General features: G+C 41.2%; 3 protein-coding genes across 10 annotated transcripts; all 3 read left to right on the top strand.

Moving 5' to 3' along the window:
- The first annotated feature begins 226 nt into the window (after window positions 1-226).
- On the top strand, window positions 227-3,162 carry LOC143527276 (macrophage migration inhibitory factor-like). Its single transcript, XM_077022375.1, has 3 exons — window positions 227-460; window positions 2,258-2,430; window positions 2,602-3,162. Exons 1-3 carry the CDS (start codon window positions 353-355, stop codon window positions 2,666-2,668), a joined length of 348 nt encoding a protein of 115 aa, XP_076878490.1. The 5' UTR covers window positions 227-352; the 3' UTR covers window positions 2,669-3,162.
- A 1,092-nt stretch (window positions 3,163-4,254) lies between these two features.
- On the top strand, window positions 4,255-10,510 carry selenoh (selenoprotein H). 7 transcript variants are annotated; one of them, XM_077022410.1, is made up of 7 exons: window positions 4,271-4,496; window positions 4,920-5,220; window positions 5,392-5,467; window positions 8,202-8,313; window positions 8,412-8,554; window positions 8,915-9,038; window positions 10,178-10,510. In XM_077022410.1, the coding sequence occupies exons 2-6, from the start codon at window positions 4,939-4,941 to the stop codon at window positions 9,019-9,021; spliced, it is 720 nt and encodes a 239-aa protein (XP_076878525.1). In that variant the 5' UTR covers window positions 4,271-4,496; window positions 4,920-4,938; the 3' UTR covers window positions 9,022-9,038; window positions 10,178-10,510. The 7 variants fall into 7 exon arrangements, with proteins under 7 accessions (XP_076878523.1, XP_076878522.1, XP_076878521.1 ...); XM_077022409.1 differs by having other exon boundaries at window positions 4,272-4,496; window positions 5,389-5,467; XM_077022411.1 differs by lacking the exons at window positions 4,271-4,496; window positions 4,920-5,220; window positions 5,392-5,467 and adding an exon at window positions 7,504-7,649.
- Window positions 10,511-10,518: 8 nt separating this feature from the next.
- Window positions 10,519-13,772, top strand: clp1 (cleavage factor polyribonucleotide kinase subunit 1). Of its 2 annotated transcripts, none has more exons than XM_077022416.1 (6): window positions 10,519-10,656; window positions 11,160-11,437; window positions 11,546-11,653; window positions 11,773-11,892; window positions 12,382-12,519; window positions 12,844-13,772. In XM_077022416.1, the coding sequence occupies exons 2-6, from the start codon at window positions 11,162-11,164 to the stop codon at window positions 13,531-13,533; spliced, it is 1,332 nt and encodes a 443-aa protein (XP_076878531.1). In that variant the 5' UTR covers window positions 10,519-10,656; window positions 11,160-11,161; the 3' UTR covers window positions 13,534-13,772. The 2 variants fall into 2 exon arrangements, with proteins under 2 accessions (XP_076878531.1, XP_076878532.1); XM_077022417.1 differs by lacking the exon at window positions 10,519-10,656 and adding an exon at window positions 10,665-10,893.
- The last annotated feature ends 22 nt before the right edge of the window (window positions 13,773-13,794 follow it).

A 13,794-nucleotide genomic window follows, 5' to 3' on the forward strand; every position in this document is an offset into this window, starting at 1 on the left:
CATTTAATACTTTATGACAAAAAAAATTGATGCTATCTTAGTTGCATTTAGTTCTTTAACAAGTCCTTGTAAGATTTCATTATGAACACAATTACAAATGTGCACTGAATTCCATAAAACCCTTCGCAGCATTGGGGGTTGAATAAATTTGATCACAACTGTAGGCACCAAACATAGTAGGCGTGGCAGTTGTCATTTATTAGGCAAGTGCTCGACAAGTGGCGTAAACTTTTGTTCTAGAGTTTCTTCACGTGATTCGTAAAGGAAACATAAAAAAGAGAAATAACTTTATTTAGGAACGTGTGCTTGGACGCATCGGTTCTCTTGTGAGGTGCTACAACAACCTTTCGCCATGCCGATGTTTGTGGTGAACACAAATGTGTCTAAGGATGCAGTCCCTGCATCACTAATGTCTGAACTGACCCAGGAGCTTGCTGAAGCATTGGGCAAACCCGCCAACGTGAGTATGACGGCGCACATGGACTGCTACAGCTGGCTTCCTAGGCTTGATGAGTATTACCTATGGAGATAAATCTGTAGCAAAACTTGAGAGAGGACCCAATTTGAGAACTTGTAAAACAAAATCTGTACATGTATTTTTAATATGAGAACTTGTAAACTAAAAGTTGCACTTGTATTTTTAGTTTGAGATCCTGTAAACTAAAAGTTGCACTTGTAGTTTTGATGTGAGAACTTGTAGAATAAAAATCTGAGCGTGAATGTAAAAAGATTACTGGCAGGAAATGTACACGAATTCCACACAACTTAATTAAAATCTGCCCTGCTCGACTTTTGCAACACATATCTCAGTCTACGTGTTGCAAAACAGATTTGTGCACTTGTACGGGGAAGTAGGCGGGGCGGTGGGGGATGGGACAAGAATCATGACTCAGCTTATTTTTTGCTGCAAAAAGGAAACAATCGGAGGCTGAACAATTACGGACAATTCCTTCTATGATGGTACAAACTAGCTAGTGACAAGTATTTTTCTAATAATTATCATTATTTTTCTAAGTTAAACATCATAATGACATTAAATTCAAGTTTTCATCAAGTGCCTTTATCGATCATATTCTAGTATTGCTGTCTAATACTATTTGCCATGCTTGTGTAACCCTATAATTTGAATGTCACTATTATTCCATGTCTCTTTTCCAAGGGGTGGGAAGAAAGATAGTCGGTTTACAAGTAAAGTAGAATTCTCTTTATTTCCAGCCGAACAGCTCAGGACAGGATAACTGGTTGTAGCAACTACACACGCTTCTTCTTCCTCTCTCTCTTGTGCATGTACCATGTTCCAGCTCCCAAGGTGTCCCTTAATTACGTATTTTCCGGGCTATAAGCTGCTACTTTTCCCCCCACGCTTTGAACCATGCGGCTTACAATGAGATGGGGCTTTTCTGTAGATTTTTCTTCACCCGTCACGGGGCAGAGCAGAAAGTTAATCAGGTGGTAGGACAATGGTGTAAATCAAAGAAGAAAGTGCTCATTTTCATTTAGCACATGCAAGCAGCAGGCATTACGGAGAGATTTTTTCAAACCAACATGTGTTGTGCCTACATGTGTTGTTGCCCCGCCCACTTCCTTGTACAAGTGCACAAATCTGTTTTGCAACACGTACACCGAGATATGTGTTGCAAAAGTCGAGCAGGGCAGATTTGAAGTTGTGCGAAATTCGTGTACATTTCTTGCCAGTAATCTTTTAACATTCACGCTCAGATTTTTATTCTTCAAGTTCTCACATCAAAACTACAAGTGCAACTTTTAGTTTACAGGTTCTCAAATTAAAACTACAAGTGCAACTTTTAGTTTACAGGTTCTCAAATTAAAACTACAAGTGCAACTTTTAGTTTACAGGTTCTCAAATTAAAACTACAAGTGTAACTTTTAGTTTACAGGTTCTCAAATTAAAAATACAAGTGTAACTTTTAGTTTACCAGTTCTCAAATTAAAAATACACGTACAGATTTTGTTTTACAAGTTCTCAAATAGGGTCCTTCACGCTCCATAATTACCTTACAATCATTAATGCGATTGTGCTGGAAATCTTAAGTAAGCGAGCTAACTCGCCATTTGTCTCCACCATGAACGCACTTTTCTCAGTCATGCTGCAGTTAGGACTAGCTATTTCATTGTTTTAGTCATTAGTGTGACTTTAACATGTGGTCATTGTCTTTCTCTGTTGCATAAGTTCCGCATCCGTTGTAAATGATGTATGCTGCACTCTTACGTTGTGTTGTTTGACTGTTAATGTTAGTACATGGCCATACAAATCATCCCGGATCAGATGATGATGTTCGGGGGGAACACGGACCCCTGCGCGCTCTGCTCCCTCCATAGCATCGGCAAGATTGGGGGCGCTATGAATAAAAATTATTCCAAGCTGCTAATGGACAAGCTTAACAAACACCTTGGGATTTCACCTGATAGGTATATAATTCATTCGTATTTACTTTAGTGAGATATACATCTGCTTAGTATAAACTAATTAATTAGTCATTAATACTCCAAATAACCTCAAACTGATATCTGGTGCAGCCGAGTATTCTTTGCACAATACATTGTGAGTCTTCTTTTTTAAATCTCTTCAATGTTTTTCAGGATCTACATAAATTTCTTCGATATGGAGGCAGAAAATATAGCCTGGAACAACTCCACCTTTGGCTAAAAGTTTTCTCCCTGTGGAGAATTCTATTTTAATGGCATTACATTTTACTAGCATTATTTTTCTGGTATTACATTACAAATGAATTGCTTTGCATTAAAATTCCTTGCAGATAACAGAGTTACTGAGCATATTATGGTACATGCAGAAATAGGGAGTTAAGGAAAACAGGAACTTAGAAAGTAGCATCTGTGAGCAGGAGGATGAAACTGTATCAGAGAGGAAGTACGGCAGTTTGGGAAAGTATAGAATGAGCTCATCTTCAAATGGGACTAATAGAGAAAAGGAGTGCCTATATGGTATTAAAAATGCAGCAAGTGACTTATGGTACATGTATGGTGTCAAAAGAAGCAGCAAGTGGTTCATGTTTTGGGTGGAGAAACAGGATATAACGGCTTCGAATATTAAACTTTAGATCTTACTCCCTGGTAGAGGAGCACACTGCGCTGTGCTGTAAGATCTCCTGAGATATCTTGGTTCTAATAAAAGGTCAAAAGACATAAGACTCTTGTTTTCTTTTGCATCAACGAACATGCTGCACTAGGTAGGAGAAGAACAGAGCACAACATCCCTCATCCACCGCACTCATTCTTTCTGCTAGAGACATATTGGCTGTCACAGGATTAATTAAGGCAATAATATCTTTAGTCTTACATAATACTTCATGTAGATTGACATTTATATAGGGCTTCTGTTCATTCCGCAAAGGCACTATTTCCAATAAATATAACTACTGCCTAAGTTGAACGTAAATCCAAAATAAACTGTAAACATTTCAGGTTGAGATAAATTTAATGTGGAATAAGTGGAAACCATGTTGCTTCTATACCTATCATTATTTTTAGCTATGATTGTCCTACAAAACAGTGTCTTTTAAATTGCACTATTACTGTATATCTTTAAATAGGCCTAATATAATATACAGCCCTTCTGATGAAGAATGTCAGTCAATTAAATTGTGAAAGTATAAATAACAATTGTATGGTTATAATTGTAAAATAACATATTACCAAATTAACTATGGTCAAAATATGCATTCATTAAAATGATGTGTCACAGTGTTGAAGTTTGTGCGTGTGATGCACGTTTACCTACAAAAAACGAAAACGGTTCAGATAATGACAGACGCTTGAGTTATTTTTAAGAATAGGTTCCGATTTTGTTGGCACATCTGTCCATTTTTACACATATACAAGGTTAGAAACCACAAATCCATTAACATTTAATATTTGACTGGCCTAGCTGCTTTACAGGTGTTTTGCCACAATGACCTTGGGACTTAATTTGTAAAAAGTATTAGTGAAGGAATGGAAGGCTTGTTTACCATGAGCATGAGTAAACGTGTAGCGTCGCATTAAATAGTCAAAGATGAGCATAGAAAATAAATATACAACAATCTCATACATGCCTTTTAAAACATGCTGTTTAGTAACCTGGGAGCTCAGATAGGCATACCTTTAAAGAGTTCTAACAAACTGGATTAACCATAATATTAGAATAAAGTGTCTTGACAATTTTGCATTTCTCATTTCAGAACTAGTTTCATGTCCAACAGTTCCCACGCCAGCAAAGAGCCCGTGAATTACACGAGTTTGTCCCTTACGAGACACTGTAGATTTTTTTAAACACTTCGTCACTAGTGTAGGCCGTGTACCTTCTTTCTTACTTATATTTCCATTTAAGTATTAGCTTATAGCAATAACAGCATACATTTCAGTATAGCGTATAATTCGCATTTTAGCATCATTACCTTTAAACTCATGCCACATAGTTCTTAGCTAGCTCATCGGCTAACTGTAGTTTATTGACTCTGCGCTTCCTGAAGAGCCAGGTAGGTAGCTAACTAGCTAACAACGCAGTGTGGCTAATTCAACAGCAACTTTAATCATTAATGTATTTGTTTAGACTGCAGCACTGACAGATCTCGCTAAATTGGATTTAAAACACTCATAGGACCTTCAGTAGATACGCTTTGGCCTAGTACAAACAAATATGCAGTTAGTTGTTGCTTTTTCGTTCATTCTGGTGTATTATTGTATAAAATAACAATCCACATTCATTCGAATAGTAGTATACAAACTAAAGATTTCAAGTAATCGATTAGTATGAATGAGAAGTGCTAAAACTTTATGGGCTGGAAATTCAGGCTTTCATGGATCCTAATAGTACGCATGGGAGTTTGTTCCGAAATATATAATCATTTGAAGGTTAATAAAATTTACAACATTTACTGTTGGAATGGTTTCTCCCTCAGGTGCATTGGAAGCACAGCCATGTCTTTAGAACCTTTCCAGACCTTTCAGCAAGAGCTCAGTGCTATCTTAGAGACGCTGCTCGCCACAGCTTTCAGGGACATCACCCAGCTGGTAAAGTATAGCCTCCTACACGATGTGGTTCATGTCAGAGAGGAAACACAGGCCCTGACTCAAAGACTACAAGATGCAGGTGGACAAAGGAGTGGGGGGAGAGAATGCAGGGAAGACAGAGACGAAAAGAAAGAAGAGCTTCTGTTCATCGTGAAGCAGGATCCGGAGGCAGAGAGTGAAGGAGACAAGGTGGTCACACCCATGCTGTTATGTAGCTAGTTTTACAAGATTTTTCTCCACTCTTTTTCCAACTCTACACTTTTTTGTGTGGTGGTTACAACTTGCATGTTAATAACCATTTAAGGCTGTGTATAGGCCAAGCTACAGGACGCTGAATGTGATTTCTGTGTTGTGCAGCAGACTGAGGAAGAGGATGGTCTGGAGTTGGAGACATCCCTGTTAAGGAACTACAAAGCAGTTGTACAGCTGCCCAACAGTAAGTCACATTGTCTGCATAATTAAAGTGAGAACTGTAACTCAACAATGCATAAATATGTCTACACTTTGTTGTGCATCAGACTTCATTGGCAAATTGGACAGAACTACTAAATAAAGTTAGATTTTATGCCATATGTGCTTCATGTATTTCATGAAGAATGAAAAGTTTGTACAATCTCTCCATCAGTAGGTGTTGAACATGTGAATGCTGAAGCTGAAAAGGACAAACAGCGTTTCCATGGAGAATCTCCTCCGGCACAAAGCTCAGAATCATTGCTTGTGAGGCAAAGCTGCCAATGGGCTTGTAACATACTCACAGGAAATAACAAAGGTGGGTCAGAAAGTGCAGCTGTGACCTCTCGTGTCAGTGATCATCTGCAGAGGTGGGATGTTCAGCCTGCCTGCATGGCTTCAGTTAATAAGGAGGAGGATCCTGGACCTCTGGGGACAGATGGAGGAGGTAGTGGTCAGGTCTTACCTTTTGGAGTGGACATAGTGGATAATGTGGGCAATGCCCCAGGACGGCTTGGACAAACACCGGCAAGCCACAAGGCCACAAGAACACCAGAAAGAGACTCATCAGAGTTCCCAAACACATCGGCAAGAGAAATGGGTCGTGCCACGAGAGGGGTGTCACCACGGTTATCTTTTTTACCATTCACATCAAATTGCGCACCACCACCACCATGTGGTGCTCCTAAAACATCTAATGGAAAGTCGGGCTTAAATGCAGGGCTTTCTCCAAACAGTATGCTAGCCAGGGAGAGTACTCTGCAAAAAATCAACAGAGACTGCATTGTTAAAGGCCATTCCAGTATGGGACACGCCAGTGAAGTTACGTTTTCTCAGAAAGGTCATGTGGTTGTACCTGTTAATGCTGGAGAGGTTAAGAAAAAGCTACACGAGTGCACTCACTGTGGCAAGACCTTCCTCCTCAAAAGGAATTTGCTGTACCACCAGAGGTATCACATGGCGGAGAGAGCGCACACTTGCACAGAATGCGGCAAAGGCTTCGTGTACAGGTGCCACCTGAACGCTCACATGAGGAGCCATTCGGGCGAGCGGGCGTACAACTGCACAGAGTGTGGGAAGTCGTTCATCTACCTGTGGAACCTCAAGAAACACATGACCATCCACTTGGGACTGAGGCCATACTGCTGCTCTACCTGTAACAAATCGTTCATTTGGAAATCAGACCTGAAGAAGCACAAACAGATACATACCAAGAAAACCATTTGACCTGATCGCCAGTCGTATGGTGTGTTGATCACTATGCTTATGTCAGGAGTGACTCCGGTTGTTAAGATCTAACGCTCTTCAGACACTGGTTCCATCTGGCTACAGTATCTAGTTACTGGACTGGGCTTAAATGGATGAGTGAGAGTTGGAACTAAACTCTGGAAGGTAGTAGAGCTCCTGAATTGGCTCAGATGAATGAACTTGACTGCATTTGGAACCAAGCCCTACAGTATAGCTCCAGGGACCAAGGGTGTTCTGTACAGCAGGTTTGACTTTAGGCACAGGTTGTAGCTTGATGATGTATTTAATGGTTTGTCCTCATTACTACTTGTTTTCCTGAGTTGCACTCACTGGAGGCTGTTAACAATTACTCAGTTTTGTATTTTTTGCAATTATGAACTGCCTACATGCTGTTATTCAAAGGTACATTTGAATTCCTGCTAATTTAATACATGTATCACTAAGTCATCTGAGGAAACTGTCTGTGATGGGTTTAACTGGTTTTACAAGTTTTCCCAAAGAAGTGTTGCAAGTTGTTTGAAACATACTTTTTAGTTGTATTTTGGTATTTTTAATTTCTTGTACAACTACTGCATCCTGCATCTTATCCTCTGGAAATGTACATAATTCCTTGTGTTGATTAAACAATAGAGAAGATCTTCTTTTATATATACTTGTCTGTTATTTTTGTTTTATTCCTATTAATGTAAACTTCAAATTAATAAAAAATAAAGGACTAATGCGTGGCTCCATAGCTTGGGCAGAGCTTGCCATGTCAGAGGGCATGTATGCGCTCTGGGTAGTATGATGATGTGAAGACTTGTCCTCCACGATAGATGGCGATGTGAAACGGGCCTAGTGCACCCCGTTGAAGTGTTTTCTGCGTTTATTCAACCCGCCAAACTCTTCCAGCAGCACGATGGCGTCCCGTGCTAAAGCAGGTATTCTCAGCACTGTATTTCTGCGCAAAGTGTGCATAAAGTTGCTTTCAAGCATTGCGTAATACTTGGAGACGCTGTTTTTTGCAATGTTATGCCATTTAAAATATAGACTTTATTGTTTAGATAGCTAGGTAACCAGCTAATGTCCAGTTATTTTGTTTTAATTACTTGCTAGAGTTCACCTCGTTTCTCATTAGATATCTATGTAGCTAGCAAAGTGGTTCCACGCTTTCACCATTTGATCCATTGGCTATTCGGAACAAAAGAAGGGAATATAAATATTCTTCTGACTTCCAGACTCCTCGTTTGATGAAATGGACGTAAAACTCAGAGGAGATATGAAAAGCACAGTATTGAAAGTTGTAATGATATGCACATATTTAACACTTTAGGCCTTGTTTAAGCATTACGTTGGATTAAAGCCACTAGATATCACACTTTTGTTATACATTTTTATCTTATTCATTTTTTTATTGCAGTCATTTACTGCTCATCTGCGTTGTAGCTGAAACTGATTGATACAATCTCGCGTGTTGGTTATTGTGAGTGCAGGTCGTGGGTCAAAGCGTAAGGTGGACCCAGTGACGGACCCTGACACAGAATCAGCGGCCAAGAGGGACAAAACGGAGGATGATCTTGGTCAGAGAGTGATCATCGAACATTGGTGAGGACAGTCAACACAATAAGACTTAAAACACAATCTGTTTACCCGTTACACGTTTAGGATGGTCATTTGCTTAGCCTCGTGTGTTTGGCTCTCAGTAAAAGCTGACGCGTGTACGGGCGGAATGCTGACGCGGTGCGCGAGGCTCTCGTGGCCGCGCGACCGGGGCTGCACGTGCTGGTCAATCCACAAAAGCCTCGGCGGAACAGCTTTGAGATCACACTGATGGAGGGAGGCGAAGGTAACGAAACCTTCACATACACGGCAGTAGCTGTGTGTGGAATAGGGAACTACATGTTGTTGTGTTCGTTTGGGTGTTTTATTTGTTTTGATGTATTATTTTGAGCGTTCACACTGAAAAACAATGCCATGCCAAATTCTCCAGAAATGCTATCTGGAGGAGTATCATTAGGTGTGCAAAAAAAAGTCTCCTTAAAAGGTTTTAGTGTACATGCAATGTGTTTAAAACATTCGACGGTCCCCATGGAACCTACTGCACTACAAATCTTTAAAAGGTCTCGAGTTCTGTTTTACTTAATAGGATAAATATAGTATATGGTCTCAGTTAAGTATAAATTTTCCCTTGATTTCCCCTTGACAGAGATTGTGCTTTGGACTGGTATCAAGAAGGGCCCACCCCGTAAACTAAAGTTTCCAGATCCTGCTGAGGTTGTGACCGCCTTGGAGGAAGCCTTGAACAGCAAATAGAGCACGTAGGGAGACAGGTCTGTGTGCTTGCAAAATGTCATTTAAATAGTAGGGTCATTCCAGGATTTTGGTACATTTCAGGGGTGGTCACTTCTGAAAATTTTTTCTTCAATTTGATCATTTTTCGTCATATATTCATTAGCTACAGGTTATAGACTATCAAAAAGTTTGATTTGTCAAGCTCAGGAATGGAAGCAGTTTTTTTTTATTAGATGTAATTGGTATGCAGTAACAGGGTTGCAAATTTAGGCTAAGTTGTGGTTTACCCCAGGAACAGATGCTAACTGTAAAATTTAGCTATGTATACAAGATCAAGGACAAATATGATTATATAAGTATATAAAGTAAATTTTGACTCTACTCAATACTTACAATATGAGGAACAGGGTAGCATTCACTGAGTGACACACACAACTTGGACAAACATATTTGGGGAAAAAACCTTGAAAATTGTTAGAGCACTTACCATTGGTCTTGCCATGTGGGCAGGAAATGTCCTTGTGATGCAACTTCCTTTGTGCCAGTGAACAAATATTTTAAACTCTTTCTTTGCCAGATAATATTCCTTAGGGTAACAGGGCTGTGCGCATGTTGTGGGACACAACTTAATAGTGTAAAAACTGTGACATGCAATACAATGTAGACCAAAGAAGTTGTTTTCATAAGTAAAGGAGATGCATTTCAACAATATTCAAGAGGAAGCAATTTATTTAGAACATATTTTAATTGTTAAATTTGGCAAAGGAGTTGGTCACCCAATGTGTGGGACAAGAGAAATCGGCCATTTTTTGAGGTGGTCCAAAGGTATTCGGTCTTTTGAATAATATCTAAGGAGCTTATTTTTCCACCAAATTTTACAGTTTGTCTTATAACAAGTGCATTGTTAAAAAAAATAGTCATTTAGATATTTTGGATATGTACATTTGAAAGTTAAGTGGTGGGACAGGAAATGTACCAAAATCCTGGAATGACCCAGTATGACAGTTTCTCCTAAAATTATTTTGTCAGCTAGCCAGAATGCACAGGGACAAATACATATCACCCTCTAAAAGGAAAATATTGTAATGAAACAAATACACATCACCCTTTAACAGCAAACAACCAAATATTTATATACTTTCATCCTTGGGTTTAACATTTGTAACTGATTTTTCAGTCAATCATCTTTGGTTCCTTGGATGCATAATGACGAGGATGGAACAACTGGGTGACTTCAAGTCCATTCTCTGATGACCTTAGGTATCCTGACCTGGATTATGGCAGCCTCCTCGTGGTCTCAAGCTTTATCTTCTCAGTTTAGACTTCAGTTCTAGTGTTTGTTCTTAGTTTGTCTATGGCTTTACAATTAAATGCATTATCAACTTTGACTAATCATAAATTCTCCAGGAAAGTTTTGTGTATATTGTGTACATTCCAGAATTGCACAGAGTCTGGGCTACAAACATACTATACTGTCAATGATAACTTCAATAAAAATAGTTGTACTGCACATTATATGACTATCTGGCGCTTTTTTCCCGCGTATCGCTTTGTCGTTTTGACGTCCAATCAGAGCGTCCGTGTGGCGTCATCACCACGAGACACATTTACCTGGAGGCGGATGACAACAGCACCACGTTTGGAGTTTGTCTTAAAGTAAGACATATAAGCTCATCCGTATTACATTCGACTTAGATTAAAATATTTAAATACTTTAACTAACGCGCATTGCACTTGTTTTACGGAGGGTCACATTCATAACCCGCTGGCTGTAGCTCACACAAAGCTAGCTAGCTAATTGAATTGGACTTGCTCAGCAGAGCTAGCCGTGTAGCTATCTACACACTGGACGATAATTACAGTTAACGTGCCTGTAATTATTATACAGTAAGGGTAAGTAATGTTAGTAATTATTATACAGTAAGGGTGAGTAATGTTAGTAATTATTATACAGTAAGGGTGAGTAATGTTATCAGTAGCTAACTATATCTGCAATAAGGGTTAATGTGTATGGGGAGTCTTAAAATGGGAAGAAGTTGCTAGTTAACCTAGTTAACATGGTTGTATTTTTGAATATGGCAGGTTATAATATAATATAATGAATATGGCAGGTAATAATATAATATAATATGAATATTTGTGTTTTCACCCTAACTTAGTCATGGCCACAGAAGCGCCCGAGAAGGCGGGCGAGGAAGGTCTGGCCGCTGGGGGGGGCGGAGGCGGCACAGGGACGCGCTTCGATTTGGAGAAGGAAACCGAACTGCGCTTCGAAGTGGAGTCTGGAGAACGAGTCCAGCTGGAGCTCCTGTCTGGTCTGGCCGAGGTGTTCGGGTCAGAACTGAACAGAAACAAGAAGTATACGTTCGGGCCCGGCTCCAAGATCGCCGTGTTCACCTGGCAGGGATGCAGTCTGTCGCTCACGGGCAAAACGGAGGTGGGGATGTCGTGAGGGCACAGTGTCAGTGAAGATGTGCTTGTGGGAAAACAGCATACGATCAAGTCCGTCAGTTTAATGAAAGATTCTTCATATATACGTCTGTAGGTGGCTTATGTCTCCAAGGAAACACCTATGCTGCTGTATTTGAACGCACATGCTGCTCTAGAACAAATGAGACGACAAGCGGAGAGAGATAATGAAAGGGGCCCGCGGGTTTGTGACCACTGCCATTCACACATCTGAATTACACTCTTCATTTGTACGCCATTTCATGCAGCAGGTGTCTAGTGATGAAGTGTTAATAGCCTTGTGTTCCTTTCGTATTCGTGTAGGTCATGGTGGTGGGCCCGACCGACGTAGGGAAGTCCACTGTGTGTCGGCTGCTGTTGAACTATGCTGTGAGGCTGGGCAGAAGACCCACGCTGGTGGAGCTGGATGTTGGGCAAAGCAGCGTAAGAAAACACGATCTGCAAACTCATAGCTACTTTGTTACCAGCCTTTATTATTATTTATTTATTTATTTTAAAAATGTTGTGCATTTTGCAGATGCCCTTATCCAGAGGACACTTGGATTGTCCCTCTCATACTGTCGCTTGTGTATATTTTTGTGTTTGTTATTTTGGGTGTAGCTTTGTATATATTCTGCTGAAAGGGAGTTGGGTAAGAGATTGTCATTTTTTTGTCTTTTGGGTCAGGTCAGATAGGATTCACTTGTACATATGGTGGGTATTTTTTTTATTTGTTTGTTTTCAGCATTGGTCAGCCTGACCTCTGTACTGGTAGAGGGTGTTTTTCCTTTTGAACAGTTTTGCCGTATACTCATCCACCTATTTCACTCCATGTGTCTGTTGACCCTTGAGCAGGCGCTCTCTACTCGGGTTTCACTACTGCAGATGAAATGTTTCATAGTGTTGGTGTGTTTTTGATGACCATGTGTTCAGGTGTCTGTTCCTGGGACCATGTCAGCGCTGTGCATTGAGCGGCCAGCAGACGTAGAGGAAGGGTTTTCAGTGCAGGCTCCTCTGGTCTTTCATTTTGGCTCCACAACACCAGGGACCAACATCAAACTCTATAATAAGGTAAAAAAAGAAAAATTCACTCGACACCATTTGAAACATAATTGCTTCGTTTCTTTTACCTGTTTGGTGAAAGAATTTCCTTTTATTTAATCGAAGGATTAAATTATAGGATTAGTGTCGGTTACACCAAATGCTCAGCATACAGTGGAACATCTGGTGCATATTGAAATTGAGGACACCTATAACAATAACATTACATTAGAGCGTGATTTAAGAAAAGAATATGCTCCCAAATCTAGGCCACTACAAGTAACATTTGTAGAACAGGTGCAAAAGCATTGTTCTTTAACACCCTTTCCCACCTCTCTGTGTCTGCCTGCGTAGTTGACGTCATGTCTAGCGGAGGTGTTCTCCCAGCGCTGTGAGGTGAACCGCAGGGCTAGCGTGGGGGGCTGCATCATCAACACCTGTGGCTGGGTGAAGGGCTCGGGCTACCAGGCACTGGTCCACTGCGCTTCGGCCTTCCAGGTGGACGTGGTGCTGGTGCTGGACCAAGAGCGCCTGTACAACGAGCTGAAGCGCGACCTGCCTCATTTCGTGCGCGTCGTCCTCCTGCCCAAGTCGGGCGGCGTTGTGGAGCGATCCAAGGACTGCAGGCGCGAGACGCGCGACGAGAAGATCCGCGAGTACTTCTACGGCTTCCGCGGCGCCTCCTTCTACCCGCACGCCTTCGACGTGCGCTTCCCGGACGTGCGCATCTACAAGATCGGCGCGCCGTCCATACCGGACTCCTGCCTGCCGCTGGGCATGTCTCAGGACGACACGCAGCTGAAGCTGGTGCCCGTGAGCCCGGGGCGGGACCTGACGCACCACGTGCTCAGCGTCAGCTGCGCGGAGGACGAGGGCGAGGGCCCACGCAGCAGGGGCATCCTGGAGAGCCCCGTGTGCGGGTTCATCGTGGTCACGGCCGTGGACACTCAGGCTCAGGTCATGACCGTCCTCTCTCCAGCACCCAGGCCGCTGCCTCGGCACACTCTGCTCATCATGGACATTCGATTCATTGACCTCAAATAGAGGAGAGGAGATGGATGGCGAGAATGTGAATGTGGGAATTAAAAACTGGGTTTGGGCATGACAGTCTGTACAGGAAATAAGCAAGTGGTGATGTCATGCGCGTGATCACTTGATGTCCTTGTATTTGCTTTGTTCTTTAAATTTGTATTTTAACTAATTTTGTAGGCTTTTTTATTTTAGAACAAACAATATTTTGCAATGCCCTTACATATAAAATAAACAATTTGACGTTGACGTTAGTCATTTGTAGTTAATGTTTGT

This window comes from Brachyhypopomus gauderio, chromosome 11 (assembly GCF_052324685.1).
Source record: "Brachyhypopomus gauderio isolate BG-103 chromosome 11, BGAUD_0.2, whole genome shotgun sequence".
Lineage (NCBI taxonomy): Eukaryota > Metazoa > Chordata > Actinopteri > Gymnotiformes > Hypopomidae > Brachyhypopomus > Brachyhypopomus gauderio.

Coding starts and splice junctions, on each gene's coding strand:
- LOC143527276 (XM_077022375.1), top strand. CDS start 353: ATGCCGATGTTTGTGGTGAACACAAATGTGTCTAAGGATGCAGTCCCT. Junction 461..2,257: donor CATTGGGCAAACCCGCCAAC/GTGAGTATGACG, acceptor TGTTAATGTTAG/TACATGGCCATACAAATCAT. Junction 2,431..2,601: donor CTTGGGATTTCACCTGATAG/GTATATAATTCA, acceptor AATGTTTTTCAG/GATCTACATAAATTTCTTCG.
- clp1 (XM_077022416.1), top strand. CDS start 11,162: ATGGCCACAGAAGCGCCCGAGAAGGCGGGCGAGGAAGGTCTGGCCGCT. Junction 11,893..12,381: donor TGGATGTTGGGCAAAGCAGC/GTAAGAAAACAC, acceptor CCATGTGTTCAG/GTGTCTGTTCCTGGGACCAT. Junction 12,520..12,843: donor ACATCAAACTCTATAATAAG/GTAAAAAAAGAA, acceptor CTGCCTGCGTAG/TTGACGTCATGTCTAGCGGA.
- selenoh (XM_077022405.1), top strand. CDS start 4,939: ATGTCTTTAGAACCTTTCCAGACCTTTCAGCAAGAGCTCAGTGCTATC. Junction 5,221..5,388: donor CAGAGAGTGAAGGAGACAAG/GTGGTCACACCC, acceptor TGTGTTGTGCAG/CAGACTGAGGAAGAGGATGG. Junction 5,468..5,656: donor AGTTGTACAGCTGCCCAACA/GTAAGTCACATT, acceptor TCTCTCCATCAG/TAGGTGTTGAACATGTGAAT.